Source organism: Gossypium hirsutum, chromosome D12 (genome assembly GCF_007990345.1).
Source record: "Gossypium hirsutum isolate 1008001.06 chromosome D12, Gossypium_hirsutum_v2.1, whole genome shotgun sequence".
NCBI classification, from domain to species: domain Eukaryota; kingdom Viridiplantae; phylum Streptophyta; class Magnoliopsida; order Malvales; family Malvaceae; genus Gossypium; species Gossypium hirsutum.
In genome coordinates, this window is record NC_053448.1 from 57,094,060 (window position 1) to 57,107,064 (window position 13,005).

Here is a 13,005-nt window from a genome sequence, read left to right on the forward strand (position 1 = left end):
TAAACCCATAAAAGTTTGGTTCATTATAATGTTGCGACATTATAAATTTTTATTATTTGGATTTTGACGTAAGTATCGGATATAAATAATTTTAATTTTTTTTAGGTTTTTGAAAATTTATATTTACTGTTCACATAAGAAAATCGGAACTTAGATATTTGAAGAAGACGGTAGAGGAACAACATAAATCGAATCTCTTTTCTAAACCCGAGATGATCAATGGCAAGTCTGTTTGGAGATTCGTGAAGCCACAATAACAAGCTGCTGACTATGCTTATTTACTCAATACAGAAAGTTAGGCATAGCAGTGATGCATTGTCATGAAAAGTTTGATTTCAATACAGAAAGTGTTGGGCAATGGCTAAAGATTTTGTTAGGTAATTAGATAATGTACAAATTTAAATTTTATCATCTTATTTAGTATTATTTTTCAAGTCATAAATAATACTAAATAAATTAGTTTTGAAGTCAAAAAATTCTTCTAACACTGTCAGTGTGAGTATTTGAACAAACAAGTTCGTTAGGCCAAGAAATGATCAATGGCCGATTGGGCATACCAATGAAATTTTAATCATTTCCCCAATTGATTTGTTGTCTCTTATAGTTAGGTTACAACTTACAACTATCTAATTTAATTATCTTTTCAATAGGACTACAAATGACCATCAACAAATTTTGCTTGTACTATGCCTCAAAAGACTTGATAAGCAAATCCACATAATTAAATTCAAAGAATATGGTTGGGTAGTATTAAACATGGACAGCCATGGTTAAACAATTAGATATTGTCCAAGCATAATCCAAGGATCTTCCAACAAAATTTTTGTGTAGTCTTCCATCAAACATAACTTAATCATATAATAATCATTATCAACATCCATCAATCATATACTCTACTCTAATTTCTATAAAACGTGAATTTTCTTCAAGAGTATGTTAAATTCAATTTTCCTCATACTCCACTCCTTTAGAAAAGAAAATCTAATTGAAAAATTACAAGTAGATATTTAATCCACCAGCTATGTAATAACATCCCATTTTAACCACTTAAAATCATCATCCTTCATGTTCCCTTCAGTAGGAGTATTTCCTTTCAAATTAATGAGAAAAATGTCCTTAAGCAAAGCCCTATCTTCTTGTAGTGAATCAAGAGCCATTCCCCTTTCATTGGGAGGATTATCTTCACATAACTAGTTTTTTATTTTATGTCATTATGTATCTCAATTTATATTATATTATACTAATTTTTATCATATCTAAAGAAAATTTATTTTATCATTTTATTTTTAATGATATATTTAAATTGTTGTTCCACGTATCTGACTTGCAAATTAATTTAGAATTAACAAAAGATCAATTAAAAAATGTTCAAAAAAGAAAATTGTAAGAACCTCATGTGATGACCTAATGGTCAAGGGTGTTCATTGTTACAGGTGTGGCATGGATTCGAACCACGTTAGTCATATTTGTTGTTCGAGTTTTTACCTTGTTATTATAATTCACCAAAAAAAGTTGTAAACAATTTATTTTATGTTAAAATTATATATTTAAAAGGTGAAATTTGTAAACTTATTAATATAGGGTTTATACTTTGTACGTGATTTACTTACATTTTTTTTTATTTTTACATAATATATTTAAAGTGTTAAGTATTTACCTCCAGCAAAAGAAAAGTAATTTTTTATAATATATTTATAATGATTGATTTAGGTGTTAATACCTAAATTAATTTAAAATCTTTATCTAGCCGTAAATAAATAATAAATTTATTTTCATAATTCACAAAATTTTAAGTAAATGTAATTTATTTTAATTATTAATTAAATGAATTTGTTAAAGAATGGGAAAATCTCCGGCGTAGTGCGGAGATGATGCTGGTTATATTTAAAAATATATGAACAGAAGTAAAATGATTAAAAAGTGAGACAAACTAACTAACGAAAACAAAAGTTAATAGAAGAAATTCAAGCCTCACTCCTTAGGCGAAAATCAAGGGATGAATGGGGTGTGAAATCAAATAAAATTTATTTGTTCTAGCGCACCGATGGTGCAGCAAAATCCGACCAGCCGACATGTGATTTGCAATTCCATAAAAAAGAAGAAACAATGGAAAAAGACCCCCTACACACACCTAACCCAACCTGCAAAAATGTGAAGAATTGGAAGTCAATGTAACGTAATCATCATTTGTTTGAATGTGTTACCATAGACTTCCACGAAGCATCCTACCTTATTCCACACCTTCAATTCTTAGCAAATTTAAGTCTCAATCAAATTTGACACAAGTTGGATAAAATCATCCGCTCGGTTGAGGTTTTTGCCCAAAGTGACGCTGATTTCTATTTAATAATTACAGTGAAAGCTAATTAAAATTGTGGTTATGATAAATTAGTATTATAACACTGGGATTGGGAATTACAATTTGTATCTCAATAAAAACTATTTTTTTAAATAATCATATTATGGAAATTCTAAAATAAGTATTTATTAGTTGGAAAATTATTTAGTACACCTTACAGAGTTTATTACCTTCTACAAGTGAATTGAGGATTTGACATTTATATTATAAACTCTAAAATAAAATTTTAAAAAATTAAATATATAAATAATTGTGACATTTATTATGAAAATTTTATAGACAGTATATTAAATAATTATTCTTATTAATAGAATAGTTTAGTGGATAGTTTTTTCTTAAAGCTAATAACATACTTATTGTTGACACCATTTTTTGGATGAAAACGGGGTCGACTTGGATTTTGAAAAAAGAATGAAAACGGGAGTCGCCACCAATCCTTTTTTGATGAGGTGTGATCGGGTCACCTCAAAAAAGTGGTTGTTTTTAATAAATGATTTAATTTTATGAAAACAACGATTTTGGTCTACGAAATTCAAAAAAAAAGGTTCGGGAGTCGGTTACGCACGAGGAAGGATTAGCACCCTCGACACGCCCAAAATTGGTACCTTAGTTGATTATTTAATGTCTTTATGTCGAAAATTAAAAACTCGAAAAGAATTTAAAAATAAGGTCCTTCTTTATATTGCGTTATTTTTTTTTTAAAAAAAATTACTTGGATAAGTCAAAATGAAAAATGTCTTCTTATTTCGAATTAACAAGATGTCACATCCAGTAAGTTAGGACACGACACCTTGTATTTTTTGAGAGTAAGCTTTCCTTTTATTTTTTATTTAAACCTCATTTATTTTAATTTTAAAAGGATATTCGATTACTTAAAATCAACGAGAAAAATCGAATCTCAGTAAGTTAGGGCACGATCTCGAATTTTCTAAATACGGAATATTGCCTTTACTTTCGAAAAATCCTCATATCGAGAAAACCACGTGTCATATCCAATGCGTTAGGACACAACATATTGAAATCCCGATAATGAGTTTTTATTTATGTTTTTTATTAAAGAGCATTCTCGAGCATTTAGATTCAACAGAAAATTAGAACCCAGCACGTTAGGGCTCAATTCTCTCGAAGATCCCAAGTATCGAGTATTGCTTTTGTTTCCAAAATTTTCCTTTTTTACGAATTCGGGTAAAAATTGATGTGACGGAATATCAATTACGATAATGCGAGTAAAAATAATACGAGCGAAGATAACAAAAATAAATATATAAAAAATCAATTATATACAATAACAAGTAAATAAAAAAAAACTAAAACATTTAAAAAAAAAATAATGGACACATAAATAAATAGATAAACATAAAGTAAAACAATAATAATAATAAAGAAATGAATAAAATTATAAAAGTTTTAAAAATGCATGTATGAATTTTAAAAGATTTAAAATACAAAAAAAAAAACTATGTAGGTATATATATATAATGAAAATATGTATGTCTATACATATATATATATATGTGTATGTACAAGAATTATAAAATATGAAAACATAATTACATATATATAAATAACATGCGCATGTATGTATATATATTACATAAAGACAAAAAAATATAAATATGTATATTATAAAAATAAAATAACGTAAGTATGTACATACATTTATAAGTATATGAATTAAAATATGTGAATATATAAGTATATATATGCCTGTAGAAAATATGAAATATAAAAAAATATATACTTAAAATAAATAAAGAATATGTACATGTATATATATAAATTATAATAAAATATTAGAATAAAAATGAAATAAAAATATTAAATATGAAAATATATATATATATGTATACACGTACATAATAAAAATATATACTAATACATAATAATAATAATAGTAATACTAATAATACTAATAATATAAAAATAACAAGGATATTTAATAAAGATATAAAAATAAACGAAAAAAGGACTAAAATTGAATTAAAAACAAAGTTGTGGGGCAAATGTGAAAGGAAATAAAGAGAAATGGGCTTATTTGAGCGCGCACAAAACATAGGGGGACCGAAACAACAATTATTCCATTCCATTAAAACACAGCACATTAGCAGGGACTAAATCGAAAAGCGCAAGAAATTATGGGGCCAAATTAGAAACAATAAAAATGACTTAATTGCAAAACCTTGAAAAAGTGGAAGGACTGCGCGCATAAATATCCCATTCAAACGAAAACACGCGGATCCTCTAGCGGGTCGGGTCGGATGGGTCGGGCAATGGTCAAAACGACGTCGTTTTGAGGCTTAAGTGTAGCCCCCAAAACGACGTCGTTTTGGAGGGCTATATAAAGGCCTAAAATAGCCAAAAAAAATCATTTGGGGAGAGGGAAAGAAAAAAAAGAAGAGAGAGAGGGAAGAGAGAAGGGAGAGAGAAGGGAGGGGGAAAGGGGAATCCGGCCAGGGGGGCCGGTCACCGGACGGCCACCGGAGGCTCGCCGGCGCCGGCCACCGCACGCGGTGGCCGGAAAAGGTAAAAAATATTTTTTTTCTTTTTTTCTTTTTTTTTGCTTAATAATGCATATATTTTTATGTTTTAATATTTTTTAGTATTTTTATGTAGAAAATAAACTCAAAACAGTAAAGAAAAAAAGAAAGAGTCACCTTAGGTTTTAGATTTGATTCTCCGATTTGGTGTTAGAGCCCCTGATAGTATATATATTTTCGAATGGTTCTTGTATTGAATCTGTTAATATTGAAAGAAAATCTTTTGTTTTCATAGCAAAAAATAAAAAATCCCCCTTTTTTGATGAGATTTTCGGTTTTTATAACCGATTACAAATGTTTATTTTCTATTTGTTTATTTCTACTTGGCTTCTTGCAGGTGGCCATGGCCGACAGTGGCATGGTGGTGTTCGGCGCAAGTGGGCAAGTGGGCAAGTGGGGGGTAGATGGCTAGGGTTAGTGGGATTAGGGTTTCTGAATGCTGAGCTTAGGTTAATGGGCTGGGGTAGTTGGGCTTCGGGTTTATTGTTTGGGTTATTTTGTTGGTATGGGCCCGGCAAATTTGGGCTTCTACACTTATCTTACATTGCATTCAGATCATATATGTAATTTATTTATTTTATGTATATTTTTAAATTGGTGTCACGTCAACTTAGTTAATAAATTAAATGTAAGATATAATTTTTTTTAACAATTGTTTGGCTTTATACATGTGTAAGTGGGTTAGGTGATAACGGCTAATCATTAATCAACATCGAGATGAGAATGAGATGGGAGGTTTTGATTCACAGAGTGCGGTGTACCAAGCAATGTGGTTGCAGGTGTTGAAACATAACGCTGTACACCTATAAGACATAGTTGATCTGTTTTAACAGCAAAACAACATTAAATTATTCAAGCAAGAAAAGACTTTGAGTTGTAGAAGAGAACTCCAACAAAGTTTGTCAAATCCCCTTTGATGGATTATGATCAGCATAAAAAAATCATCACCAATATTAGTTGAGGTCGCTTTGTTGATAATTGAAGATGATCGAAAGAGTTAAAATCAACAAGAAAACATGATAATTATCTCTTGCTTATTATCAAAATTATGAGGCCTATAAATGATCAATACGCTCATAGGACACAGAAAAAAAAAGTGCACAATTCAATTCGTAATTTAAGGAACTTGTTGAATGATTTGCTTATTCCACCTTCGAGTGGCTATAGTAAACATAAAAGGGTTAGAGTTTAGATGTTGTAATTGAAGAGTATAATAAGCTTATTTTTGAGCAAATTTTGCTGTTGTAAATATAAGTTAAATCCGAATTATATTAACAACTTCTAATAATTTATGTTTATTAGGTGATGTTCCAATAAATCTGCCCACATCACTATACCATAACTCACTACTATCATTTTTGAATTTTCAACTAATCTTATTTTCAAATTGAAACACTCATGAAAATTTGAAAATAAAAAGAAAATTCCTCAATTTGCATTGTGAATTTGCCGAAGAAGTCAGAAGAACAGCCAAAAAGCATTAGACATAAGAAGAAAAAATGCAAAATTATTGTCCGAGCCTAGCAGGCTAGCTACCACTGATATAGGGAATGGCTGGGTTGGTGGATGGGCTGGGGCTCGAGTTTCACAGACGTACTGTCCTACCCGATCCCCCGTCGGCTATAAATATGTCAAAATTGGGTTAGGTGATAACCATAAGTAAGATACATTTTCTTTTGTAGTGGAAGAAAAAAAAGAGAAAAAAATTATGGAGACAAAGTCATTGGCAATGGTGGTGGTGATAACTGTTTCAGTCATGTGGGGCGTTGAAGTGGCCACTGCAGAACTCAGTGCGGCTCAGTGCAAGCAAGAAAGGAACCTCGCCATTACCGCTTGCAAGCCGGTGGTTTACGGTAAGCTTCCGTCCCCGGAATGCTGCCAGCGAGTAAGGGTTACCCATCTGGAATGCGTTTGCCCCGTCATCACGCCCAAGCTCGCCGCCCTTATTGACGTCAACCGTGCCATCCGCCTCATTCAAGGCTGCGGTCGAAGTGTTCCTCGCCACTACAAATGTGGAAGTAAGCTACCTCTTTCAATATATCAAATTTAATTACATAAAATCCTTTTTTTTTTAATGCTTCGTCGACTAAATTTATTGTTTTATTTTTGTTTGGCAGGTATCACAACTCCATGAAATTGGCATACCTTCTGCTATACTACTGTTTACTTATGCTTGGAGGTGGAATCAGCTTCTGAAATTAAAATAATTAAACAAATAATATTGTGTTTTGAGCTATGTATAATCATTTGCTTGCATATTGGAGAGAAATATGTAAGCTATATGATATAGTATGCATTACTGTGAATGTTATATATATATATGACTGAGTTCATATAATTTCTGTTTCCGCCATCACATAAATCACATTTAGATATTGAACAACCCCCTCCCCTACACCCCCTACAAAGCGTAGATGTGATTGATTTTCTTGCACTAAAACAATGGAAAATAATTAATATAATGTGATTATTATAATTTTTGACAGAAATGAGGGAAACGATCTGTATTTTGACGTAATTTTAAGTTAGCTCATTGAACCAAGTCGAAAGGAATTTAAGATTATTGCTTATAAAAATGATAAATTAATTATAAATCTTAACGATTAAGTTAATACTTTTTATTAATAATTTTTTATCATTCCTTCCAAAATTGTCTTGGGACGTGTTCATTACTTTTTAAAATGAAATCCTTTCCAAAGGGAACATATGAAAACCCAAGTCAAAAGAAAATCCTGTTTCTTCTTCTGGTTCACTAATTAAAGCCACTTCAATTGGAAATCGACTTGCATTTGTCCCAAACTGGGAAACTCATTCACCAACAAGTTTAAAGTGGTAAACCTTTGATTTAAAATTAATTTAGTACTATAGTTGAAAAAGTCTTTTAACATTAAAAAAAAAAAAGAAGCAAATAGAAGCATAAACTGCGAGACCCAATCCCTCAAAGGTGACATAGCGAAGACCCAAGTCAAGGCCAAGAAAGAAACAAGTTTTCGTTAGTGGTTTAATAAAGCCACTTTAATTGGAAGTCGACTTGATTTTGATTCATTGGTGATTGGTTATCTTTCCACTGTTTTATGCTTCCAGAGATGTCAGGTCAGCTACTTCTATAAAGTAAAAAATAATCTGAGCAATTAATGTATGAACGGCTAAATGCAAATTGAACCAACAAATCCATGATATGAATAACAGGATATGGTCTTGTGGTTTGAAGAACGGATTTCTTGAAACAGAAAATTCCCGTTGTGTTCAGTGTTCATACAATTCACCTACAATTTTAGAGAATGCGACCAATTTAGAGTTGTGTATGGGTTGTGTCAGTTTTTAACAAAATTTTTAGGTTCAATTGTTAGGTCCGGTTCGAAAAATGGACCTAAATTTTTGTTTAAATTCGTATTAATTTTTTTTAATTTTATTTTTTATATAAAAAATTTAAAATATATAATAAACCAAATACACTAAAAATATTAAAATAAATGTTTCTCGATAAATTGAAAATAAATTAAAAAAATCTTTATATTTAAATAACACTAAAATAGTGATCTCAAAAATATAACACTAAAATAATGAGTGAAACTTAACAAACAAATGTCTCTAAAATAGTAACAAAATTAACAATAAAACAAGTGTTATATAATATCCAAACATTAACAACATAATAGTGAAATGGTTGCAAAACAGTGGTAAAACATGCAAAAACAGCAGGATTTTTTATTGAAAATTCGAGCCAAGTTGAGCCCGGGACAAAAAAAACCTTATTCGAGGGTAGACTTGTTTTCTGAACAGACCTTATTTTTTGCCAAAATTCATTTTTTAATTTAAACCCTCACATTTTTTGAGCGAACTTTTGGACCTAGCCGAATGGCACACCCCATGGACAACTCTATCCTAAACCCACTTAATTTATTGTGGCACAACAACGCTTGTCTTAGGATATCTCCTTCATTAATTTTTCAGTAGCTAAAATGATATTTTCCAATCCCTAGACTCGAATTTGGGCAAAGTACCTGCACTAATCAAACACAACAACAGAGAACAAGATGAGTAAATATGTAAAGACATTGAATAAATTTTGCTCTATATTCGTGTTTATACCTCAAATGAAGTGTCTGCATAGAAACCAAGTTGGTTTTAGCTTTTTCTATTTGGCCCCCTTTTTCATTAAATATTATTGGAAGTATCCCACGCCATATAATGATCATGACTTCAATGTCTGCACCTCAAATTACTGATTTCATAGATTTTGAAGTTTACTGTAGAATTAACATGCAGTTGGCTAAATAATTTCACACCAAAGCTATTTTCATAATTATTTTTTATTTGATATAGATGGAAAAAAAAACCCTTCAGAAAATGTGGACATCGATCAAAAGATGTACATAAAAGCAAACTGAAATTAATAAAATATACTGACAAGTGAAAATAGTTTGAGGTTTGTAAAAATAGAATGTCGGTAATGCCAATATATCATAAAGAAAAGAGAAATAAAAATAAAGAACACACATATTTTTACGTGGAAACCCTTTCGAGAAAAAGACCACGGGTAGAGGAGAAGAAAATTCACTATGTCAAATTCGAATGATTACAAGAGGAGTAGACTATGTCTGTTTATATGCTTGTAAAATCATATTCTAATCAAACCACAAAATAACTAATATTTAGACACTCTATGTACATGCCGGCACAAAGAAATAAACATCACCATATTTGAGTTCGGGGTCGTTGTTGGATGCTGAATCAGCGATCAAATTTAAGTACTTAACCTGCGCACGGAAAACAAAACCGTACACTAAGTAAAAACTCAGTGGTATTTCTATAATTTGAATATTTAAAAATAAAACAATAAAATATGTATAATAAAATGTCAAGCACAATTGAACATTTAAAACCATACGATACTCAATTATCATCACTTGCTATATATAATAGCTTTCCACATTCAATTCATGAGTATATAATTCGTGTATTCCATGTATTTATAACATATTTCATATTTTGTTTTCAATTCACTATCGTTTTTCACATTCTATTTTCAATTCACTATCTCATATTCTTATTCTTAGCCCATAGTAGATTTTATAGAACACACCGGATATACAGAACAAATACAGTGGTGCATTGTTATGCACTAATGAACAGAGAGCACTGAAGTGCTATACAGAGAGCACAGACGTGCTAGTAATCAAAGAGCACTAACGTGCTAATAATCAGAGAGCACTGATGTGCTAATAATCAGATAGCACATATGTGCTAAACAGAGAGCAGTGACGTGCTAAATATCAGAGAGCGCGCTAGAGTTCCTTAATGGCATGCTACTAATATCCCAGTAGTTCTAAATTCCATCTACTTGGGCACTAAAACTGAATTTTATACATATCAAAAATAATTGAATTATCATATTTGCACAATTTCACATTTACACATATATATTCATAATCTATATTTCACTTTAATTCAACCAATATAATTTCATCACATATTAAGACAATCCATTTCAATTGTAAAAAAAAAAACAATAATTCTCACATCAATCACTTACCATAACATTTAATTAAAAATACAACAATTAACAATTAGATTCAGATTATAGAAATACAAACCAGGAATTCCGAGCTATTCGACGTCGACTATATTTTTCCCCTTTTTTAGTCGAGAATTCCGGTACAACGCTAGCTACGGAATTAAAACAATTAAAAATCATCAATACAACATCATTCAATATCACATTAAATATTTAAATTTTTACTCAATATTTGCCTAAATTCCAATTTAGTCCCCAAACCGAGACTAACTTTTATTCTCAAAACTAATTTCATATTTTCATTCCATTCCCACTTTAAACTAATTTAACTCTCTAATTTCACCATAAATCCCTAATTTTGAAAATCTCTCAATTTAGTCTCTATTAATTCAAAACTTATGTTTTATTTTACAAATCAACCTTTTACTAACTTCTAACTTGAAATCCAATTAATTTAACCCCTAATTCATCAATTAATTCAACATGAATAACATCTAAAACTTTACTAACTTTCAATATTTCAACTTAAATCATGACATATTTTGTTCTAGAACTCCAAAAACTCAAAAATTACAAGAATAGGGACTAAATTGACTTACCAATTGAGCTTGGAACTTCAAAACCCCAAAATTCCCTTTTCTTTCTTTCTTTATTTTCTTTCTTCCCTTTCTCCTCCTCTGTTGCGTTTTTCAATTCTGTTTCTTTCCTTCTTTTCTATTTGTTTTATATATATAATATTATCATAATATAATTAATATAATACTTATTTATTAAGTAAATAAATATAATATATATATTAACTAAAATATCTCAATATTTCTTTAGTTATGCCGTCTCAACTTTAAAAAAAGGCATAATTTCCTATTTGGTCCTTTTAACTTTTCTTTAATCTTTAATTAAATTTTTATCTCTATTGCAATTTAATTCTTTTTAATCAATTAACCATCGAAACGTCAAAATTTCTTAACGAAACTTTAATACTACCCTAATGACACTCCGTAAATATTTATAAAAATATTTACGACTCAGATTATAATATTGAGGTCTCGATACCTCGTTTTTGACCCAATTTACCTAATAATTTCTTTTAAATCACAAAATTCACTAATTCAAAAATATTTCTAAAATCACACTTAACTTATAATTATTAATTAATAAATTTTTCTAACTTTCTCATCGAATTTAGTGATCTCAAATCACTGTTCTGACACTACTAAAATTTGGGCTGTTACAAGCTAGTTATAAAAAGAGTAAATAAACGAATAAAAACTAATAAAGAGTTTAAATAAAAATTTAAAATAAGCAAACGAATAAAAGAATGGAGATATTAAATAAAATAAATTAAAAGTGATGACAATAATAATAACAATGATAATCCAAATTTGAAAGTAAAAAAAAGATAGAAATAAATAAGTAAATAATAAAATGACATAATGGAATAACTATATTTAAAATATTTAGATAAATAAATAAAATAAATATAATAATGCAAAACTAATTAATAATACTATTGTAATAATAAGTAAATAAATAAAAGAAGAAAAAATAATGATAATTAATTAATTTAATAACAATAACATAGCAAAAATGGCAAAAAAAGACCAAATTGAACTTTAAAACAGAATTTTGGGGCAAATAAAAAATAAATAAAAGGATAAGGACTAAAATGGATGCGCAAATAATAAAGAGGGACCAAATGGGAAATATTTCCTATCCTCCAAAACGCACAGTTCCAATATGGACTAAAATAAAACAGACGCAAAAATTACGGGGTAAAATTAAAAGAAAAAAAGGCAAAGAGGACTAAATTAAAACAACCCAAAAATACAGAAGGATCAAAAGAGTAAATAACCCTTTTTACACAAAAACACGCAGATCCTCCTGGATCGGGTCGGGTCACGCGCAGGTCGACTCCAAAACGACGTTGTTTTGGCGCCTGGAGCTATGGCCCAAAACGGCGTCATTTTACACGCCTATATAAATCAAATTTTTTTTAAACTTCATTCTTGCCTTCTCTTTAAAAAAAACTGAAATCCCTTCTCTTTTTTTTTTTAAATCCTCTTCCCCTTACCCAGAAATTGGCCATCGGCCGCCGTCGATGATGCCGTCATCCACGGTGGCTAGGAAACCTAAAATGCTCCCTTTTGTCCTCCTTTTCACGAGGAACCCCGTTTTGGGGCTTAAAGCACCAAGAACTCGGTGAAAATCGGGCCAAAAGTTAAAAAAAAAACTTTTGGTTCTCTCTTCTCACCGCCGATCGAAATAGGTAAAACCTAACCGTTTTTTTATGTTTTATATGTATATAAAATGACTCAAAAGAAGAAAAATAAATAAGTAAACAAAAAGAGAATCAGTCCTCGTTGAAATTTTGATTGCTTTGCTTTTATTTCTCTCACTTTTAAAAAAAAAAAGAAAAGAAAAAAGAAAAGAATCTCCTAGTACAAATTTGCTATATGGCTTTTATAGCCATTTTTATAAGGTTTTTTTTTAATCTATTTGTTGTCACTTCTTGCAGGCAAGTGGGTGAAGCAGGTGGTGGCAGGTGCGACGCAGCAGTGGCAGTGGCAGACGTGCGGCGGCTAGGGTAGCTA

At 30.1% G+C, this 13,005-nt stretch overlaps 1 protein-coding gene across 1 annotated transcript; it reads left to right on the top strand.

The window, feature by feature from the left end:
* The first annotated feature begins 6,545 nt into the window (after positions 1-6,545).
* On the top strand, positions 6,546-7,234 carry LOC107947629 (uncharacterized). Its single transcript, XM_016882219.2, has 2 exons — positions 6,546-6,914; positions 7,014-7,234. Exons 1-2 carry the CDS (start codon positions 6,605-6,607, stop codon positions 7,028-7,030), a joined length of 327 nt encoding a protein of 108 aa, XP_016737708.1. The 5' UTR covers positions 6,546-6,604; the 3' UTR covers positions 7,031-7,234.
* Positions 7,235-13,005: the final 5,771 nt, after the last annotated feature.